The 22,484-nt window shown below is 41.7% G+C and overlaps 1 protein-coding gene across 2 annotated transcripts in view; it reads right to left on the bottom strand.

The window, feature by feature from the left end:
- RAB44 (RAB44, member RAS oncogene family) overlaps positions 1 to 20,526 on the bottom strand; it is a 40,702-nt gene extending 20,176 nt beyond the window's left edge. The window contains exons 1-7 of one of the 2 annotated variants that reach the window (XM_020795451.3): positions 16,319 to 20,526; positions 13,512 to 13,741; positions 12,064 to 12,175; positions 9,606 to 9,768; positions 6,239 to 6,329; positions 4,631 to 4,726; positions 2,948 to 3,132 (exon numbers count right to left, since the gene is read on the bottom strand). In XM_020795451.3, coding sequence (XP_020651110.3) covers positions 2,948 to 3,132; positions 4,631 to 4,726; positions 6,239 to 6,329; positions 9,606 to 9,768; positions 12,064 to 12,175; positions 13,512 to 13,700 — 836 coding nt within the window. In that variant the 5' untranslated portion in view covers positions 13,701 to 13,741; positions 16,319 to 20,526. The remainder of the gene's footprint in view (positions 1 to 2,947; positions 3,133 to 4,630; positions 4,727 to 6,238; positions 6,330 to 9,605; positions 9,769 to 12,063; positions 12,176 to 13,511; positions 13,742 to 16,318) is intronic. The other variant, XM_078392743.1, reaches the window with a different exon arrangement.
- Between the last annotated feature and the right edge of the window lie 1,958 nt (positions 20,527 to 22,484).

Raw genomic sequence — 22,484 nt, 5'->3', positions numbered from 1 at the left:
TGATTGGTCCAATGACATAGCTGACAGAAAATCAGTATCAGGTTTCATAATAAAGTTTGCTGAGACATTGGTGGGATGGAAATTAAGGAAGCAAAGTTCCGTTGCCACATCCACTGCTGAGGCAGAGTTTGCTGTTCTTTCAGAAGTATGTTCAGAGCTAGTGTGGTATAAGCAATTGCTTATAGATCTGAAAGTTAAAGTGGATCAGGCCATAACAGTGTTTGAGGACAACACCACATGTATACAGATGGCAACCACAGAAAAAATGAGAAGCAGAAGCAAACACATTGATATTAAATATCACAATGTTAGAGAGGCAGTAAAAGAAAAACTAATTCAACTGCAGTATTGTGAAACAGAGAAGAATGTAGCTGACATTCTAACTAAACCACTGAGTGTGCAAAGACGCAGAGAACTAACTGAAGAACTGGGAATATGTTCTGCTCAGATGTAAATTAGGAAGGGTGTCAAGGATAATTTCCACACTGAGGCAGAACAAGGCCTATGATAATCAGCAGCCATACTTGACAGGTGTGCAAAATGCTGAATTGTGCAGTCTGGGGTGATGCAATGTCCACACTGATTCACTGTATGTAAATGTGCATGTGTATAAATGTGTCAACCTGTAGAGAACATGTACGGATCTCTTCTAATGAATGTCATGCTGCCAGTTTGTACTGCTGAACTTCTGTATATACTGTAAATACACTTGGTGTCGGAACTCTGCTAACTTACACCAACATCATCATCATCATCATCATCATCATCATCATCATCATCATCATCTATTTATTTATTTATTTATTTATTTATTTATTTATATTTCGATGTATACCCCACCCCTCTAGACAGAGTCTAGAGGGGCGGCTTACAAAGAAGAATAAAACGTTATAAAATACAATCAAAAATCATCAAAGTATAGTATATGTAAATCTATCACATAATTATATCAGCAAATTAGAAGATCAAGATGAGAAAAAAGCTAAAGAAAAAAGAAAAGTAGGTGTTGACTGGAGGGAAGGCCTGTCTGAAGAACTAGGTCTTTAAATGATTCTTAAAAACACCCAGCGAGGGTGCCAGGGTAATTTCCGGTGGCAAAATGTTCCATAGTTGAGGGGCCACTGCCGAGATCATCATCGTTGTTGTTGTTGTTGTTGTTGTTGTTGTTGTTGTTGTTGTTGTTGTTGTTGTTGTTGTTGTTGTTGTTTTGGCCTGATTGGGCAGGGGGAGGAAATGGTTCCTTAAACGAAAGGGACCTCTTCAAGAGGAAGATGCCTGAAGGTTACCTGCAGGGTTTTTTTTTTGTGATGAGGCTATGAAGGACCAGGGTACAAACATTGTCACTTCTGTATTTTCAAACAACAACACTAGCCTTACTTGGACTAGATCGCTCTTCAAATGGAGGATACCTTTTAAAAGGGATGATTCTCAGGCAGTTTTTCAAATGTAGGACTGTTCTAGTCTCCCATACGTGTATCTGCTTTTCCATAACCTTTGCTTATGTAAAGGGAACCCTCCAAAGTTGTTGAGCAATTGTGCATCTACTTAGTTGTGAGATCTGATTCCTACAGACCTAAGTAATAGATACTGGGGGCAGAACGTCTGATGATGTAGGCCAGCCATTCTCAACCCTTTTTCAACCACTGTCATCAACACAATATGAAAGAAAAATAGTCCAAATCAGGATTGCACAAGACTCATAAGAAATCTTATAAGATGGTGTGTGAAGAATTGTTTCCAGTCTGTGGTTCCCCTTAAATGTGCCAGCCCCCCTCCTCAGGGGACCATATTGCCCTTGTTGTAGGCACTTGTCTCAGTGGGTCTGGGGGCCAATTTTACCCCTCAAGATCTCCTTTCCCCACTGCTGCCAAAACTGTTGGCATGAATTTGGGTGGTGACCAGAATAACAACATTTAAAACAAGTCTTTTACTGGCTTCAGAAGAGTTTTCCTTAATCACCACCGACCATATAAAGCAAACAAAGCCCATACTTTAAGTAGTTTCTCCTCCACTTTCCACAAAAATCAAAGCGTGCTATTTGCCAGCGAACGTCAGTAGCATGGTTTTAAAGGGTATCTTGTGAGACCACAAAATTGGCCTTGAGGGCCTGCATGCATCCCAGAACTGTTGCAGACTCCTGCTTCAGGCAGAGTTCAATTATTTCCAAAATTCCCAGGTGGCCTTTTGTTCAGGTACTGACAGAAACCAAGTCTACTTTGTTTCAGGAAGGTGGCTGCATCAGCTGCCCTCAAACACACGCTCTGAAGAAAAAACTATTTCAAGCCATTGCAAAAGTGTGTGTTTTTTTTAAAAAAAAAAAACCATAGCAGAAGGGTTTCTAAGAAACTGTCTTCCTAAGCGGAATGCTGGAGAAACAGAAACCAGGCTGTGACCTTTACCCACCACTATGGCATGTTCTTCCCAAAAAAATACCACCATGAGGGCTTTTGAGGAACCAGTGTGTTGGGAGGTGACAGAAAAACAATATAATCAGAAATGAAATGGAGAAGAGAAACAGCAAAAGTGAAGAAAGGAAAAGAGGAACACATCTACAGAGGGGGAAAAAAACTCATAGGGGAATATGTGAAATCCTATTAACTCAAGTAAAATTAGATCCAGGTGTATTGCCATGATTTATCTGGGCGACTGAATCAAATTCCACCATGGTATCTCCTTCACTACATATTCCTTTCATTATATTTTGTGTCCTTTAGATTCAACCATGGTCAGCAAAAGTATGGCTGTTCAGAGGTGGTTAGACTGCAACTGCTATCAGACTTGGTGAGGAATATTGGGAGCTGCAGTCCAATATCTGGAGGACTGATGTTTGCTCAACCCTGTTTTGCAATGTATACCTGAATGTGGGGATTGTCAGATTACTGATTTTTGTAACCCATACTGGAAGTTGTTGTTGAAAAGTGGAACAAGTGAATTCATGAGGACTCACCTGTCTTCTTTGAGCATCTGAGCAACTTGATCTTTCATTGCATCCAGTTGCCTTTGTGTCCTTTGAAGCTGGTGGAGGGTTTCCTGCAGCTGGGTCTCAAGCGTATGGTTGTCTCGCATGAGTTCCTCAGTTTGGGTATTGGCCATTTGCTGATTTTCTTTGAGGTTGACAAATTGAGTTTCCAGCTGAAAAGAGAGAGAGAGAGAAAAATGTTCAGCCAAGCAGAAACATGTTTTGATTTCCTTGTGTAGGACAACGGATCTGCTTCTAAATACTATCCATATCAATGTGTAGCCTGTCTAATTAAATTGTAAACCGCCCGGAGAGTGCTTGTAGCGCTATGGGGCGGTATATAAGTCCAATAAATAAATAAATAAATAAATAAATAATATCACACAGAATTTACAGAATACAGAAACTTCCCAAGCTGGTGTCACTCATGGCCCTCATGACTGGGATCTTTAAGAGGTGTAATCCATTGTATCTGAATGGCATGAGAATGAATGTTGTAGACCACATAATTGGTCAACAGAGTCAAAGCTCCTTCCACTTTCAGTAACATTGCTGTCTCTTTTCTTAAACAATGTGTTATGGTTTGGAAAGCATAAAATATAGCATTGTAAGGCTATTTTGTCTGGATTTTCTGTCTGGATCTTGGAGATTATGTACATTTTAATGAGATCACAGAAATAGCCTTGGGATAATTGTGCCTCTCTGACACAACAATGGCAGACTTGTAACTAAGTGGGTTTTTTTCCCCTTTAAAAACAAAATTATTCTGAAATAGGGCTGGTTCAAAGCATTCTGATGCTTCAGACAAAAGGCAAGCTGGTGCCTTCCTATTTCTATTCTTCATATAGAAACAAAGTGGACTGCCAAGTGACTCTTACTTTGATATTGACAACAGAAGTCTGTCCTCCTTCACCTCTGAGGAAAGATGGCTAGTTTGGGGGTTGCAGCACAGGCCATATAACACACACACACACACACACACACACACACACACACACACACACACACACACACACACACACACACACACACACACACACACACACACACACACACACACACAAGGACGGAGAAAGAGGTCCCAAAGGGGACCTGAAGGCTTAAGTGGAATAGGGTCTGCTACTCTTACCTCTCACCTAAGTCAGTTGTCTCATTTTACCTAGTTATAGGACCATTGTTCTTGGACAGGAGCAGCAGAAAGACTATTTTTCTCTCCAGTTTTACAACATGTTCCAAATAAGTTCCATGAGCAGACTACCCTTTAGCATCAATGGAGCAAAAGCCAAGATACTTCTCAAGGAAGCCAGGAGAAGGATCACACCCCTACACACATTATTGCTTGGGAAGTGGTCTGAAAATTTCATCAGCTCTGTGGGGGGGAAAAAGGCTGCCCTTTTGAAGTATTTGGCCATCAAATATCTTGAAGGAGGTGTATATTGTGAGTTTTGCCTACAAAACAACATACCCTACTTGCAGCTTGAACTAGAAGAAATGCTTCCAGAAGATGGTGCTGTTTCCTTGCATCAAAGCAAGACTTCCTTTCCTCCTGAAGACCACAGTCTAAAAGCTTGTTTTGGTCTCTCCTCAAAGAGTGTCTTGTGGTGCTTTTGAAAGCTGGAGCTGGATGGTCACAAGGTCTTCCCTGACTTATCATCATACTCATTATCTTACCTCATTCTGAACAGTGAGGAAGTGCTGTATTTCCTGTTCCCTGACATCTAACACTTTCTTCATTTCCATGTTGCACAACTGGCTTCTGGTTTTACTCTGCAATAGGAAATACGGTAAAACTATAGATTCACATTTCCTGCCAAAATGGCAATTACTAGGGGACTTTCCATACAATGGCTCACTGGCATTTAAATCAAAATGTTGCACCAGGGACTGCAGGTATGCCCTTTTCCAGCATTCTCCACTCCACATTTCCTTGCCAGGCTCCACACATAGGCATGTAATCTTCACTCACCCCTATACAATGCCATCAGTTTTAATCCCTCTCCCTGGGGTATAACCTGAGAACAAAAACTGCTCCTGGCTTTTTTCTGAAGAAGCCAAGGGAAGTTTTCAAGCTCATTAATGGGCCTCCAAAAAAAGAAGAAGAAGAAGAAGAAGAAGCCCAACCCTTGGAATAATTATCCCTGCTCACTCAGGAACTCTCAGACGGCTTTCCTATGAGGAAAAAATGACACTTGGAACATTACTTTCTAAAAGGTGTGGCAGAAATCCTGTTGCTTAGCATAGTACGGCACACTGGATTGCATCAGTAGGGATTTGACAAGTTACCTCCTCCATAAATTCCACTGATTCAAATGAGCCTACTCTATGCTAAGTAACACGTTATTTACTGTGTGTCTTATGTGTAATCAAATCAGAACTGACTTATAACAACCCTAACAGGGCTTTAAAGATAAATGAGATATTTGAAGAGTGGTTTTATCAGATCCACACACAAATATTCCCAGTGTGTTTCTGTGGCTAAGTAGGGACTCAAACAGAGATTTCCTAATCCACCATTCTCTCCACTATGCTACACTGGGTATCCCATTAATAACTACAGTGTTTGGAAGGCAGCCTATTGGCATTACTTCGTAATACTGACAGATAACTTTTTGCATTGCTCATTATTTTGCTTGTAATGTTTCTATGACTGTGTGGGGCAACACCTTAGGACTAATAAGAGAATGGCATAAAACTTGAAAATGTTGTGTCCAAGTAAATAATGCCATTTATGCCCTTCAAAATAACCTCTGAAGCAACTAGAAAATACCACTCACTAAACTAGGAAAGTAACTTTGTTACTGCTCAGTACCGTCCTTTTAGAATGTAACTTAATTACACGTGTTTACACCTACTTATAACAGGTAAGAAAAATATATGTAACTCATTACTTCCAAGTGCAGAGATAAATATTGTTTCCTTACCAAAAAGTAATGAAGTACAAATAAGCATATAATGGATAACTAGATTATTTGTAACTCATTACTTCCAAGCTATGAGAAAAAACATTGTTCCTTTCTCAATGTTTTATATCATAATCCCCTTTCTCCTTTTTCTTTTTCTCTACCTTGTAAGAGATGATGAGACAGATGAGACATTTCCCTATGGAATGGTTATTGAGTATAATATCACCGTAATGAGAAATTGTGGGCATTTAAGTGATGTGTAATCTACCCTGAGCTTAGGGGAAATTGTAGGCTACAGTATTTGAAAAGAAAATCCAGCATACCCACTCTTCTCATGAATAAGTGGAATTAAGTGTGGGCCCAGCCATGAACCTACCTCATACTGTAGCCTTTGTTTTTCTCTCCCTGTTTGCTGCTCCATCTCCTCATAGAGCTGCTGCACCTTCCTGTTATGTTCAGCAACTTGCCTAGTGTGGAGAACCAAACAAGACATTTAAAGCAGATTTGTCTAGACCAGATCTGTTAGCTCACAGATAACTGTATTGCTGGTAGTGCACCTCCATCATAATAAATCAGCTTCCAACCTTCTGGGCAACTAATTTGATGGGAGGATTACTCTGAACAATAGTCCAGGTTGGATTTAACTGCAGTTACCATTGCCTGTGCACAATTATCATATTTCATGGTTGCCAATAAGAAGGGCCCATGAGCACTCCTTTGACTTGGCTCTGGGGCTTCCATTTGTTGATACCAACCTTCTTTTCTGTGTCAGAGTCTTAAGCCATATTTAATAGAGATAGGTCTTCTAGTATTATTAACTGAAATTGTGATTCTTTAGCTGGAGATACCTGGGACTGAACCTGAGATCTTTGGGACATAAACTGTGTTCCCTGCTACTGAGCTATTCCTCACCAATCAATTCACTCTACAATCACTTAATTTCCTCATCCTCATACAGTATTTTCATTTTCTAGAGCCTCCTTTCTTTTCCAGAATAAAGCACTTCTCTTATACCTGTATCCATGGACCTACATTTCCAGCATTAACTCCAATATCTCTTTTTCATGCTTAGCTTTTTTGATCAGATGTGTCATTTCAGCCAAGAACTCCTTCAGGTTACCTAGCAGATCTCTTTCCTTCCTGAGCTATACCCAAATTTTCTGGATTTTTGACTGGCTGTAAAATAGAGAAATATTGTATGTTATTTCGCCACATAAATATTTAACTCAGAAGAAATTGCTTTGACTGGGCAGTCATACTGGCCTCTCATTGAGGACATGGGTCAAATGGTTTTAGAATATATTCTAGTACTGCGGTGCCTCAACGTATGACCATAATCCATTCCAGAAGATGGGCGTAACTTGAAATGTCGAAGCACCATTTCCCATAGGAATACATTGAAACCCCATTAATTCGTTCTGGCTGGGGGAAAAAACACCAAAAAATAAATAAATAAATAAATAAATAAAACACTGCAAGCCCCATAGGAATGTGCTGGGGCCAAAAAACAAACACCCCCCCCCCAAAAAAGAGCCAGCCCCAGTGGAACGCTATGGAGCTGGGAAAAAACCACTCAAAAAACGCGCACGCACGCACGCACGCACACAGTCCCAGTGGAATGATATGGGTCTGGGGGAAAAAAACACAAAAACACCCCGAGAGACACACACACACAGCCAGCCCGAACACGATGGGACTGGGGGAAAAACATCACAGCACAGAAACATACCCCCCAATCCAAACCCACCGTGCAAAACAAAGTACAGTACATGTACTTACTCAGGAGCAGAAAGCAGCTCCAGGCAGTCCCAAAGCCTCCTCCAATGCACTCACTCTAACCATTGGGGTGAAAGAACTGCAAAGAAGCAGCCTCTTCGCCTACCAACGATTAGCAAATTTGAATTCCCCGCCTTTTCCCCTTGCTGGTTGTTGTGGGTTTTTTGGGCTCTTTGGCAGGAACAGCTTTTGTCCTTTTCAGGAGAAACACACTGATCACCCTGTTCCTGCAGCTATAAATACTCGACTATCCAACAAACAGTAACAGAGCATGGACAGAGTTCCTACTCCAGTCCTCTGAAGATGCCGGCCACAGCGACTGGCAAAACGTCAGGAAGAACAACCTTCAGAACATGGCCAAAGAGCCCGGAAAACCCACAACAACCATCAGATCTTGGCCATAAAAGCCTTCAAGAATACATTTTTCCTTGCCTTTTTCCAGTCGCAAGTTGAAGCTCCGGCCGCACGTCTAAGCAAAATGTTGTGGCCGGAGCTGGTTGCAACTCGAAATGGTTGTAAGTCGGGACGTTTGTAAGTCGAGGCACCACTGTAGAACAGTGGAAAACAGTCAAGGATGGATAACTCCTCAATTATGCCAAGTGTGAGAGGTCATATAAGAGTAGGGAGGGTTGGATTCCTCCCCTCCTTCATGCCTTGTGGGTCATATGATGCTGGGAGTGTGGTCACACACCTAGTGTGTCTGCAGCAGCTCCTATTCCCATTAGGAGGAGAGCAAGGCATAGGAGAATCTCTGCTGTTAATTCTGACAAATTATTGGAGATAACATTGAGGATTCCTCTCTCCTGCTTTCCTATAGCCTGGGAAGTGTCACGCTTGGTGGGTTGATGCAGGAACATTGAGGTCATTTAAACAGTAGGCCAGATCTCCTTTCTCTGAACTAAGGAAAGGTAAAAGGAAGATGGATAGGACTGGTGACAGATCTCAGATATTCTGTGGTAGATCTCATTCCAGTTGTCTTACAATAGCAACAATGAAAACACATGAAACTCCAAATCATGTAGAACAATAATAGAAGATAAAGAGTTGTGGCACCATGAAGGCTAACTGCTTTATGTCAGCCTCAGCTTTTGTGGACAACAAAGGACTTCCTCAGTGCAACATTTAACCAGAATTTTACATACACATATGGGACGTGGTGGTGCTGCGGGTTAAACCGCAGAAGCTTCTGTGCTGCAGGGTCTGAAGACCAGCAGTTGTAAGATCGAATCCACACCATGGAGTGAGCTCCCATCGCTTGTCCCAACTCCTGCTAACCTAGCGGTTCGAAAGCATGCAAATGTGAGTAGATAAATAGATACCACCTCGGTGGGAAGGTAATGGCGTTCCGTGTCTAGTCACGCTGGCCACGTGATCATGGAAACTGTCTTCGGACAAACGCTGGCTCTATGGCTTGGAAATGGGGATGAGCACCACCCCCAAGACACAACTGGACTAAATGTCAAGGGAACCTTTACCTTTACTTTACATACACAAAGGAGGTGATAGAGGGCTGGGAATCAAATGAGATAGGTGAAAGAGGGTGATGGGCCTTCAAAATGAGAATGGCAGTGGTAGCAGTCCAAGTGCTGATCACATGGATGTTGTGAGGTGACTTGTGAACTTGTGTGTGATCGCAAACTCCAGAGCAGAACATGTGTCAACCTGTTCCTTAATTCTTAATATGTCAAAATGGTTGCCAAAGCCATTGTTTTCCACCTTGCTATGATTGGTACATCTCACTTCCTAGTCTCAAACACAAAAGACATACCCACAACCCTAAACTCCTCATCTCTATTATGGAATATGCTAGTATGGTACATAAGAAAACTCTTCCTCCTTAAAGGCTACTTCCTTCTGCCTTCAAGGCCCTTATACTAATCTATATTACTCTTATTCCCATTCTGGCTCTGCCTACATCTGTAAGAGTCTGTGGGCATCAAATAGAAATAAGGTTAGCATGGCCTTACTCTTCGAAGATCCCGTCAGTTCCCAGTTGGTTTATGAAAGCCTCAGAGCACTTTTTCCTCTCAGGATTAGCTTCTTCCGGGGTCAAGTTAACAGGAGTCTTTGCTGAAGCCATCTTCCTTTTCCGATGCTGTCTTGTCACACTCTGTGAGTTCAGGAAACTCCCTGGCACATGGACAACCAAGATCACATTCTGGCCAGGCGGAAACATTAAAGCCAAGATTTGGTCACCCGAGGGACAACTTTTTAAAGGTGAAAGATATGCTGAGCCAAGGCATCTAGCTGGGATGAACCCAAGACTGGCTCCCCCCCACACACACTTCTATTTAAAGTAGAGCAATTCATGGCATCCCCACCCCACCAAAGCCAAGGCTCATAGCAGCTAGGCAAAGTCTGTTACTTGGCAACCAAGACAGAACATTTTACAAGCACCTCATCCTTTTCCAGCAGTAAAAAAATACATTAATTACCAATTAAATAACTAAAACAAATAACCAATTAAATAACTAAAACAAATAACCATCAACAAAGCCAGCAGCACAAATCCTGAGTTTCCAGCACGATTTTCTCCCTCGCCCACTCCCTTTAATCTACCTAGAGGTGCCAAAGATTGACTCTGAAATCTGCCACATGCAAAATTCTCTGCTTAACTCCTATGTACAACCTCTCCCATGAATTTTTTCCCTTCCATGATACAACCAAAATCTGTTGTTTGAGGCAGTTTCCAAACTCTGCCTAATGATAGGGCTAACTCTGTACTTAGCACTTACAAACTACACAGGAAATCTGCTGATCCTCAGGCTTGATCCAAACAATCAGAATCCGTATGAATGGCCATTTCCCCAAAGTCCAGTATTTCCTTCCTAGAAGAACTTCCCCAACTCAGTTCCACCGCACTGTCTAGAAGATCCAACTTCTAAGACCAACCTACAAATATCTGGTTTTCTCCCGCTAACTGAGCAGTTCCCATATTACCTGGAGACAACAACTCAAGATAGCAAAGGCCTTGTGCCCTTAGGACTTTTCTGTCCCATCTTTTTTCACCTGTTCTGATAAACTCCTTCACATTTGTTCTGTGCAAGCTACCGTTTTCTTAGTATTGTATTTAAAATGGAGCTTCTTGTTGCTGAAACATGCATCCACCCTAGCCAGCATATCAACAACAAATGGAGGAACACCTGTTTCCCATCCCTAGAAATAATCTAGCCAAACTGACAATGTAATACAAAGTGTGTGCGTTTCGTGAAAGTTATGGCATAATTTTGTTTCATCTGTTGCACATAAGGTGGCTATTCTTAGAAGAGGGAATTCCTTAAGTGTTGAAAACATTTGGTGGATAGACATTAAGTAAACATTAAAGTATGTTTGGAGGCATTTTGTCGAGATTTTTAAAAAAAAATTTAAAAGCTTTATGCCATTTTCTTATCAGTCCTAAATAGCAAAAGTATTATTTTGCTTCATCTTTTGTATCTCTTTATTTTCAAGATGAAATATCAGAATTGGACAACAGGTCAGGGAACAGGAGAACACATCCCTCAATTCTCCTGGCATGTTGGTTAAGGCAACACAACATGTCTGTGTGCCCTGCAGACTACTTCCCACAAGGGGCCACAATCATGATCATTTGGCTGCTTCCTAGTCCTAATAATGTAGTAAGTTCCTTTTTAAAAGTAACATTCTAAATTCTGATTTGATTAGAGGTTTTTTTTTTTTTGGAAGAAAGGGGAGGAGAAATGAACAGGAAACAAGGGAAGGTTAAATTAAAGGTGACAAACTTGGTGGTGGTGATGTGACATCAAGTCACCACTGACTTATGGCAACCTTATGAATGATCAATCTCCAAAATGACCGGTCCTCAACTGCCCTGCTCAGCTCTTGTAAATCATTTTATTTTATTTACATTTCTAACCTGCCCAACTAGTAGCTAGGCAGCTAAACTTGGGCAGCTAAACTCAAGCTTGTGGGTCTTTTAGGGAGTCAATACATCTTATATTTGATCTTCCTCTTTTCCTGCTGCCTTCCACCTTTCCCAGCATTATTGTCTTTTCCTGAGAATCCTACCTTCTCACGATGTGCCCAAAGTAGGGCAGGTTTAGCGTCAACATTTTTGCATCCAGAGATCATTTGTACTTCCCATAAAATTCTGCAAATGAGGCAGAATGACTGAACAAACACAGACTGATCTGGAAGCCCTACCTCAGCAGGTGGAGCGTATGCATGTTTACTCCAAGTTACGCTTAATGGAGTTATATGGAGTATGCTCTCATGTAGGCATGCATAGCATCCCAAGCCCATCAGTATAATACAGTAAACCATGGGTGAGCAATCTGGTGCCCCACAGATGTTTTGGACAACTGTTCCCATCAGCCCTAGCCAACACAGCAGATGATGAGGGGTTTGTGGGGATTTTAGTCCAAAGCATTGAAAAATTGCCTCGTCCTGCACTGAACCAATGCCTACTAAGTCCCGCTGTGAAGTCTTCAATGGCTAAGCAGCCCTCATTGTCAGCATCAAGGCCAGCAAAGACCAGCTCCAGCTCTCCTCTGCTCCAAGGTGCAATTCCTTCCAGTTTCTGAAAATAATACAGAAACAAATTTGAATTTAGGCCTGAGACTTGCCTCTTGTCACACAGCTAGTAAGCCCTTTACTTTTCAACTAGTGAAAATTCTCAGGTCCTGGCTACAGTTTGTTTTGCTAGGTAGATGATGTCTGATGCAGTGTATCCTGTGTCTGGTAATAATCTGGTGGCCTTCCCATCTTTCTTTTAATTTTTTAAAAACATATTCGTGTTCTCACTCTCTTTTGTTATGTGATTCTGGTATTTAACAGTGGTCAGCTACTCTGAGAAATACCTTTCCATTGGAAGGATAAGATACAGTGGACCCTCTACTTAAGGAATTAATCCGTATTGGAATGGTGGCTGCAAGTCGAAAAGTCTGTAAGTCGAATCTCCATTGACCTACAATGCATTGAAAACCGATTAATCCCATAACCAGTGGTTTTTATTCTATTTTTATTCCATTTTGGTTTTTTTCTGGTCTGTAAGTCGATTCTCTGGCTGCAAGTCGAATCTAAATTTTGCAGCCAGAAAAGTCTGTAACTCGAAAAGTCTGTAAGTCAAGCCGTCTGTACATCGAGGGTCCACTGTATGATTTATAAATAAATAAATAAATAAATAAATAAATAAATAAATAAATAAATAAATAAATAAATAAATAATAGCCAGCCAGCCAGCCAGCCTTAAATAGAAAAGAGGTGTAACTATTCTTCATACTTGAGACAGGTTCTCCCAGCTCACTGTCTTATATATTTGCTAAACTACAGCTCTCCATCAGCTAACAATGAAGCAAAGCAAAGCAGGGTGTGCTGCTTATATGCCACCTCCTGATGCTTAAAGCATTCCCTGGGTGGTTTACAAAATAACTATGCAGGCTACAGATTGCCCCCTCCCAGTGAGCCAGGTATTCAATTTACCAGCCTCAGAAGAATGGGAGGTTGAGTCAGCCTTGAGCCGGCTACCTGAACCCAGGATCAAACGCAGGTCATGAGCAGAGTCTTCACTGCAGTAGTGCAGTTTAACCACTGCCTCCACGGGGCACATGAGAATTATGCAAGCTGTAACCCAATACATTTTTAAAGGCACTTGACTGGGGAAGGCTGAGCTATAGCCATAGCCTTTTAAATGGCACAAAAAAGTGGGAAGGGACCGCCCTATGCCAAGCAGTCATATGGTGATCACATATAGATAACCATATTGGTGATAAGATCATGATCCAGTATAGATGGCAGGCATATTAACAACCTCCTTGCTCATCAGCCATTTAACCATTCTGCCCTCTGTTTCCTTATTCACTTTAAATGTAGCATGTGGCCCAGAAAATTCAATAACTTACAGCCCACCAATCTACCTGCATATCGGCTTGTGTAACAAAACCCTTCTTGTTTCCACCATGTTTCTGGAAGACGTCTTGAATCTCTTCCATGATTTCAGACTGGGATAACTCTTCCTCTGAGATGGGATAGGTTTGCACATTTCCCTGTTCACTTCTTGCTTGCTTCCAGCGACTTGACCCAAACTTTCTGCCTCTAGCAGCCATTCTAGTCGTATTCACTGGCCCTTGCAGAAGTTTGCTCCATACTTTGAAAGGGGAAAGGAAGGACCATTATTCTTCTTGAGAGGGGTGGGGGGAGAGACAGGGATGACAAAACTGATGGATAGCTCAGTGGTTTAGGTATCTGGGATTTTGATTCCCCACTGTGCCTCCTTGACAGAGGGCTGGACTTGATATGAGCTCTGCAGTTCTACGATGATGGCGATTAGACAAAGGAGGGACAGCATACATTAATTATATTTGGTTATGTAACCATTCTTCTCAGAGTTATCTTGCATCCAGACCTTGGAAAGTTGGGGTTTGTTTTTGTTTTTTTGGTTTTTTGTTTTGGTGGGGTGAATGTCTGGAGGATTATTTGGGGATATTATCTTAAAAGGGTAACTTTTCCAAGCTCTGCTTGACCGAGTAGCAACTGGTGGGGATCTCAAAACTTTTTAAAGCTTGGAAGAGTTTCCACAAGTATCACAGAGAGCTGTAACTAGCCATTTTTTTGTACCCAGGGCATGTGGCATTGTCTCCCACCCACTCCACTCTGAGGCATCAGCCAACTCCTAAACTGGAGGCAGAACATGTGGGTTCCTCAAAAACAACATTTATGTCTTCTTTTAAAATGTTGATAGGATTGTGAAGCATTGTCTTTTATTTCCTTAACACACACCTCTAAATATTGGTGCCCTGAGGCAAAGCCTCAGCTGCTCCAGCCTAGTTATAGCCCTGGAGTCACACAGTTTCTCTGTCCCAGCTGCAGGATATCTCTTTGAGTTTGTAGAATGTTTAGATGTCACAGGTGAAATAGAAACTTTTATTGGAGAACTGTGTGTCTGTTAATGATAATATAATCCAAGAGCATACCCAAAATCTTTTCCAAGTAGGGTGTTAATCTTTGATGCATCCATATAGAATCATACACTTACGAAGTTGGAACGAGGCTCGAAGGTGATCTTCTAACACACCCTCCAGCTCAGTGCAGGATCTACAGTGCAGGGTTGTCGCTCAAGCATTCTGACAGATGGCTCAAACTAGCCTGTGGCTGCATTCATCCAACAAAGGAGAGCCGAACCTCTCCCAAGGCAGTCTACTCCACTCTTTAACAGCTCTTGCTGTTAGGTTTTTCCTAATGTTTAGCCAAAATCTGCTTCCCTGCGATTTTCACCCCATGACTCCAGTCTTGCCCACTGCAGCAAGGGGGGGGGAGTTCAATTGAAATGGTACAGTTAGCATATCATTAGAAGTAGAGCTGCCTGAAGTGACAGCACAAGTTTGCCCCCTTCTGCATTTTGCAGAGTTGCTTGCTTTTAGTTTTCAGTGGATCATCAGGAGATAAACATTTACAAGCCTGATCGTACTTTGAAGAAATGTTGGGCTGGGAAGGAAAACATTGTAACAGCAAGAAATACACATTTTAGACAACCGTTACATCTCTCCGTAATCCTCTCTTCTACAACCAAATATACCTAGCAGTTTCAACTCCTCAGACAATGTCCAGGTCACCCTCGTCTGAACATACCCATTTGCCAATGTTCCTCTTTAAATTATAGCACAGAAGAACTAAGTACTCCAGATGCAGCCTGACCCGTGTAGCAGAGGGTGGAATTATTAGTTCTCATTATCTGTGCATCATGCTTGTACTAATGCAGCCTAAGATTGCATTCCCTTTTTTAGAAGCCACATTATGTTGCTGGGTCATCTTCTATTTGTGACTAACTAGAATACCTATATTCTTTTTAGATCTATTGTTGACATAGCAGATCTCCTCTGCTGTATGCTTTTATCTTTGATTCTTATTTGTAGATTTTAAACGAACACACATACACAAAATGCCAGGGCTCACACTGCTACTCTTGTTTGCTGAGTATCACCATGTCGGATTCAGCTCAGTGCACAGCCAGAACTGGCAATTTTGGTTCCTGAAGCTTCACAATCTTATTGGTGGGTGTAGGAAAAGAACAGGGATGTGAGAAAGATGCCTGGGTCTAAATCTGCTTGTTTTGTGTTTCTTTATGTGGAGGGAAAAGCAACTGGAGGTGGTCTTTGTCCTAAGCATTCATGCCATTCCCCCAGCATCTATGATACGAGAATAGTTTCAATGGGTGCACACATCATTACTGCAGCCATTACTGCACCATGCTAACTCTAGTCCAGTCTTCTAACAGCTGCCTAGGAAGCAGATATTCTCTATGTAATTTTTTAAAAAAATCTGGAATGGTGATGTAACAAAAGAGAAAACAGAAAATCATCAAATGCTGTTACTATATGGCTATTGAGGAGCAATTTAGTCAACGGGTTCCCAAAGGCAGGGCCTCAAGTATCCTTAGATTATAATTCTCAGCAGTCCTAACTACCACCTGCAATGGTCAAGCATCTGGAAGTTGTAGACCAATAACCTGTGGCATGCCAAGTTGGGAAACCTACCACTCAGTATTTCCACAACTAAAATAAAGTCTAAGTCCAAAATAAATAAAAGACTTTCAGTCAAGCTGTGTGCTTATGGCTTCTCTCTTACTGGTTAAGATGCCTGCTGAAGATGTCACCGTCCAGAAGACAACCTGGGTAGAAGCCACAAACCTAAATTAAAAACTAGCCAAATCGTTAAAAGCACTCACCATTCACAGCACCTAAGAAGATTTCAGCTGCTGCCAAAACGCAGGACCTCTCCTTTTAAATGAGTTCCTTTTCTTCATTTGCAAGCAGAAGTTGATACAACAGGGGAGAAGGGAGGAGACTTGTGGTCGCTGGTTGATTTTATCATCTGAGCTGAGCCAGACCCACCACTTTCCTTCTTGCTCAACTTACCTTTCAGCTCTGGACTTAATAGGGTGCTACTAACATGCATTTTATTTAATGGTTTGTCCTCTGTCTCTTCTCTGAAAAACTTGCTTTCTATGTGATGCATAATGCAAGAAAATAGCATCATATATAGTCACAAGGCAGACCTTTCAACATCACAGTAATCCAAGTTTATGCACCAACCACCGATGCTGAAGAGGCTGAAATAGACCAATTCTATGAAGACTTACAACACCTTCCACAACTGACACCAAAGAAAGATGTTCTTCTCATTATAGGGGACTGGAATGCTAAAGTAGGGAGTCAAGAGAGAAAAGGAACAGCAGCTAAGTTTGGCCTTGGAGTCCAAAATGAAGCAGGGCAAAAGCTAATAGTTTTGTCAAGAGAACAAACTGGTAATCACAAACACTCTTTTCCAACAACACAAGAGGTGACTCTACGCATGGACATCACAAGATGGGCAATACTGAAAGCAGATTGATTATGTTCTCTGCAGCCAAAGTGGAGAAGCTCTGTCATCACGAGAACAAAGGTATGCTACTATAGAAAAAGAAGCATTGGCAGCAAAATGGGCTATACCGTCCTGCTTCAAATTTCTAACACACCCAATCACATATGTTTTTTCCAGTAGTGATGTATGGAAATGAGAGCTGGACTAAAAGAAGGCTGACTGCTGAAGAATTGATGCTTTTGAATTGTGGTGCTGGAGGAGACTCTTGAGAGTCCCCTGGACTGCAAGGAGAACAAACCTATCCATACTGAAGGAAATCAACCCTGAGTGCTCACTGGAAGGACAGATCCTTAAGCTGAGGCCCCAGAACTTTGGCCATCTCATGAGAAGAGAAGACTCCCTGGTAAAGTCCCTGATGTTAGGAAAGTGTGAGGGCAAGAGGATAAGGGGACGACAGCGGATGAGATGGTTGGACAGTGTCATTGAAGCGACCAACATGAATTTGACCCAACTCTGGGAGGCAGTGGAAGACAGGAGGGCCTGGCGTGCTCTGGTCCATGGGGTCATGGAGAGTCGGACACGACTTAACAATTAAACAACAACAAAATAGAAACAGCTTCCTTCCTACCTACCTACCTAGAAAACCCTGGCAAGGGCCACCATGAGTTGTAATTGGCTTTGAAGCACAGAGTGGTGTCCTGATATATTTGAAAGTGTAGGTGTTCATTATGAAAGTCCTGTGATTAGCCTCATCTCACCAAAGAGAGTCCAGAAATGCAAGCCACTGGATTAGTCCAACAACAACAACTGAGCAGGTTTTCATGAACCTAAAGACCCTTTGTTGCCTGTCTAAAGACAATTTGTCAGATATTTAGCATGACAACAGGGATGGCTTGCACTAAAACCCTGATCCTGGAAAAGTCCATTTTTCTCCAAAATACCCTGACAACATTTGCTAAGTTCTGAGGAAACAGAGAAGCCTCAAAGGAGCAGCTCCTGCTATCATATTCCCTGCTACTCAAAAAGCCCTGGCATGTCAGCAGGGTGATCTCTGGTTGCCCTGGCCCTAGACCACGGGGCACACAATTATTAATCACCAGAAAATTAACTTTTGCAAGCTTCATAAATAAATAAATGGTCAATACTTCACTACTGAATATGAGAACAATTGGTTTGACTCCCTTGTTTCCTTATCTCAAAGAAGTTTTAGTAACTCCACATTTAATTTGTTTGCAGGACTGTGCAAAGATAGGGATCGATGACTGTATTAATGAAGTAACTCTAGTCATCCCGATACAAGATCTCTTTCCATGATACAAACTACCCAAGGTTTTTGGTTCCCAATTTTGCCTCACATCTAACTTGGCTCAATGACAACTATCCAGAGCAATTGTCTTTGCTCAAGCTATCACCTTGTCACACAAACCTACCTAGTTCACTAATTACCCATTTTTCCTTCCTGGCAAATGGTTGTTGTTATCTGTATATTGATTAAAAACTTTGCCAGTTAACAATGGCTAAACAAAAAAGGAAGAAAGAAAGGGTGGGAAGAGTAGCCGTGCTGTTCATCCCTGGAAACCGAGTTCTGCGTTGAGTCATACTTTAAATGGATCACTAGAAAGTGACAAATCAAGTGCTTTTTCCATTCCTCAAAAATGGTTCACCAGCCAAACATTATTAAAATCTGGGGATAAGAAGGATGCAAACAGCCAGAATTTTGCCCCCCCCTTTTTTTTTACTTGTTACACCTTCCCTTATCACCATGTTCTATATCATTTTTGCCTGATGAAAAGTTTTTGATAACTTAAGAGTTCATCTTGTTTATAAATGTGCAGCAATCTAGTGATGATGTTACTCAAACTGGTAACTGGCTTCTAACAGCTTCATAAGTTAACACTCAACAAGGTGGTGTGTGATTTATTGTGGGTTCTTTGCTACTCTGCATGCTGTTGAGTCAGAATCAACTTATACGTAGCAACCCCAACAGGGTTTTCAAGGTAAGTGAGATATTTTAGTAGTGGTTTACCAGTTCCATACTCCCACTGAGATTCATGGCCAAGTGAGGATTTGAACCCAGGCCTCATAAATTCTAGTCTGTTACTCTATCTGCTATGCCACACTGGTTACATTCTACAGGATCAATATTGCATGCACACTATATTTTCCAGGTCCATACAGTTCATCCAGTTCCTAGAGCCATAAGAAATTCCTCACCCAAACCTTTATTTCACTTTAAGTGTTCTTTAAAACATATTTTGCAAGCATTCCATTAACACTCCAGGATACACTCCACAGACAGGGAGAATTTTGTTGCTGTTATGAGTCATCAAGTTGCTTCTGATCTATGTTGCCTCGTAGAATTAGTGGCCAAATCCTCTTGCACAGCTCTGTTATGCATTTGTGAAGGTCAAGAGGCAGCTAGTGCACCATCTCCTCCAGTGAAAGAGAACATCAAAGAGGAGGGAGAAAAGGGGGACAGTTTGGAGAGAGCTGCCAAACAAGAGAGGGTTAAAACAGAGGTCTGCCTGACGAGGAGGGAAAAAGTAAGAGGGAGGAGCAATGGGTGGATGTATGGGAGGAAGATATAAAGGGAGGTAACAATGCACTGGACTTTCAAGTAATAACGGAAGTGAAGAAGGAGAAGAGGGAAAACACCAAGGTGAAAGAAGTAAAAAGTTTACTGGATGACTTTCCGAACCTAAGGGTCGGATGACTATTACCAGACCCTGAACTGAAGCAAGGAGGCGTTGTAGTCCAAGGGACCACAGAATGGCCAGTGGTGGTCTACCCACGAGGTCAGGGTCCTTGGAGGAAGGTGGTACCCCCGGATGTGACTTTCAGCAAGCGTCCGGCAGAGGGAGATTGGGCACACCACCCTTGTTGTGGGACACTATGCGTGATGAGAAGTACCCCCCTCCGGAAACCTACCGACAAGGAGCGTTTTGGTCTGGCTCCCCGATTCTGAGGCAAGAGTACGCGGTTAACCCATATGGGCAAGTTGAACGCAAGTTGTATTATTGGGACATGTTAGAGCCTACCCAAGTTGTGATAGATACCCCAATGTTGCAAGTTAATAAAAACTGTTCTGTTTTAGATGTTCAGACTCCTGGCATTCCTACGTATCTCGGTGAACCGCAAAAAAACTACTTACGAACCTTTTGACAGCATTGTAGGTCTATCTTTGCCACAGGAGTGATGTCCTGATCAGTGGCAGACGGCTGCTGATTAAAGCTTTTCTTCTTCAATATTGTGGTGCACTCAGCTTGCAAACAATGAGATGAAGTTGTGTTCAGAATTTTAAAAGGAAATTTTTAATCAGTGTCAGTCTGCCACTGACAATGACATTATTCTTAGAGCACAGGTGGGCTATGCTCAGTAGGATTTTTACTCATTATTTTCGAAAGGTCCCATCACCAACTGCCCTGTTCTAGTCCTGCATACCAAAAGCTATGGATTCCTTCTCTGACTTAACCCATCTCGTGTTAAGAAGTTCTCATCCCCAACAGCACCTTTGACTGTTTCTAGTACTACCATTTCTTCCTGTGAGTTCTGTCCTCTCATGACACACTCAAAGCACAACAAACCTCAATCCAGTCTTCCCCACCCCTCGCAACTTCCAGTGAAAGCTTGGGCCTGATTTGATCCAGAGACCCACACATCTGTCCTTCTGGCTCTGGAATCTGTAAAGATCTCCTCCAACACATTTCAAATGAATTCATTTACGTTGTGTCAGGTTTTTTTTTTTTCATTTTCCAGCTTTCACATCTGTGCATTATAATCAGGAATAGCACAATACGGATTTTCTTAGTCTCATTCTCCAAAGACACATCCTTGCACTTAAAAGACCTTCCCTAGTTGCTTCATAGCTACTCTTCCAAGTGTCAGTTTCTCGGCTTTCCAGTGATGATTGAACCAAAGTATTGAAAAACTTGTAACAATTTAAATTTTTACATCATTAGCATTCACATTAAGTAATCATGTACCTGACTATAAAGCCAGAGGTTGGGAATTTGATTCCCCTTTGTGCTTCTCAGAAGAAAAACTGGTCTGTGTAGCCTTGGGCAAGCTGCGCAGTCCCAAAGCACACTTGAAGAAGGGGATAGTAAACTGCTTCTGAGTGTTGTATATCTAGGAAACCTTAGTAAAATTCCCTGTAAGTCTTGATGTTATATAATTACTATTATTCATTCTTCTGTAGTCAGGCTTTCTGACTTCTTAATGTTCAAGCAAAACTTAAACTACTTTTTTCTTTCCCCTTGCTGGCATTAGCTCTTGTTTCAAGTTCATACTATGTTCTGCTGGCATATCTTAAGCTACTATGTTAACTCCACCAATTATCACTCCTCCTCCTGTTTGATTTTAACCCAGCTTTTTGCATGATACATTCTGCATACAGATTGAATGGACAGGGAGATAAAACACACTTGACACCTTCGCCAAATTGGAAACCATTTTGTTTCTCCATATTATACCATCATTGTGGCCCCTCATCCAGAGTTAAAGTTACACATCAGGAAAATCAAAAGTTGTAGCAGACCCATTTCTTTTAGAACAATCTGTAGCTTTTCATGACCCACACAAGCAAAGGCTTTACTGTAATTTTCAAGAAGAGAATGTACTACTACCATATGATTTAATCCATTCATTCATTTTATATCTCACATTGCTCCCAATAATGGGACCCAAGTCAAATTTCAGCTTAGGATCTTACAAGACACTATTAGCCTAAGAAAAAAAGAAATGTTGGCTTTAATAGCTAGTGTGATGGTGCTAAGTTCTACAGGACCTTGTCTTGGTTGACAAGGCACATTCTTCCTAATTATTACAATAATATATTTTAGCAAGCAAATTGTGCTCCATTATCTTTTGCAGGGGTGGACAGATTATAGATCCCTGTGCTATTTTGAACCAGGCCAGCAAAGAGTTCTGAGTCCCAACAGCAGCAACAAAATTTCTGCCACACACATCCCACCCCAAGTTGTACAGCTAAATTGAAGTGAATTTCAGGAGTGAATTTCTCTGCACAAAGGTTAGGAGCTCTATTCAGTTTTGGTACAGGGAACGAATTTTATGACTCAGAATTCTGTAACTTGAAGGCAAAGCACTACCTCCTAAATGGCTTTTAAACTACAACTCCTGTCAGCCCTAACAAGCACAAAGGATGGCAACCAATGCTGGTGCAAAAATATATGGAATGCCACATTGTGCCCATCCCTGCTGTAACTGCAAATGAATTCTATTTGCACCAGGCTTCACAGGGTTCATATGAAAGTATATTCTGTAGACCTGAAGACTGCCACCTATGGTGCCCTCTGCAGCTACTTCCCACAGTCTGCCACACTTCCCTTTATAATCAGATAGGAGAAATAATGTGGCCTCATCTTGTCTCTTAATTTCTTCTCAATCCCCCTACCCCCCCCAAAAAAAACAGCTCAATTTTTTAGGAACCGTTGCTGGGATGAGAGATCACACTGCTTGTAGCATCCAGGCTTGTTCAGTCCAAACACATAGATCACATAAAATTTACACCA

This window comes from Pogona vitticeps, chromosome 4 (assembly GCF_051106095.1).
Source record: "Pogona vitticeps strain Pit_001003342236 chromosome 4, PviZW2.1, whole genome shotgun sequence".
Taxonomy (NCBI): Eukaryota; Metazoa; Chordata; class Lepidosauria; order Squamata; family Agamidae; genus Pogona; species Pogona vitticeps.
Note: the sequence above shows the minus strand (reverse complement) of the source record. Positions and strands in the feature narration are given on the sequence as shown.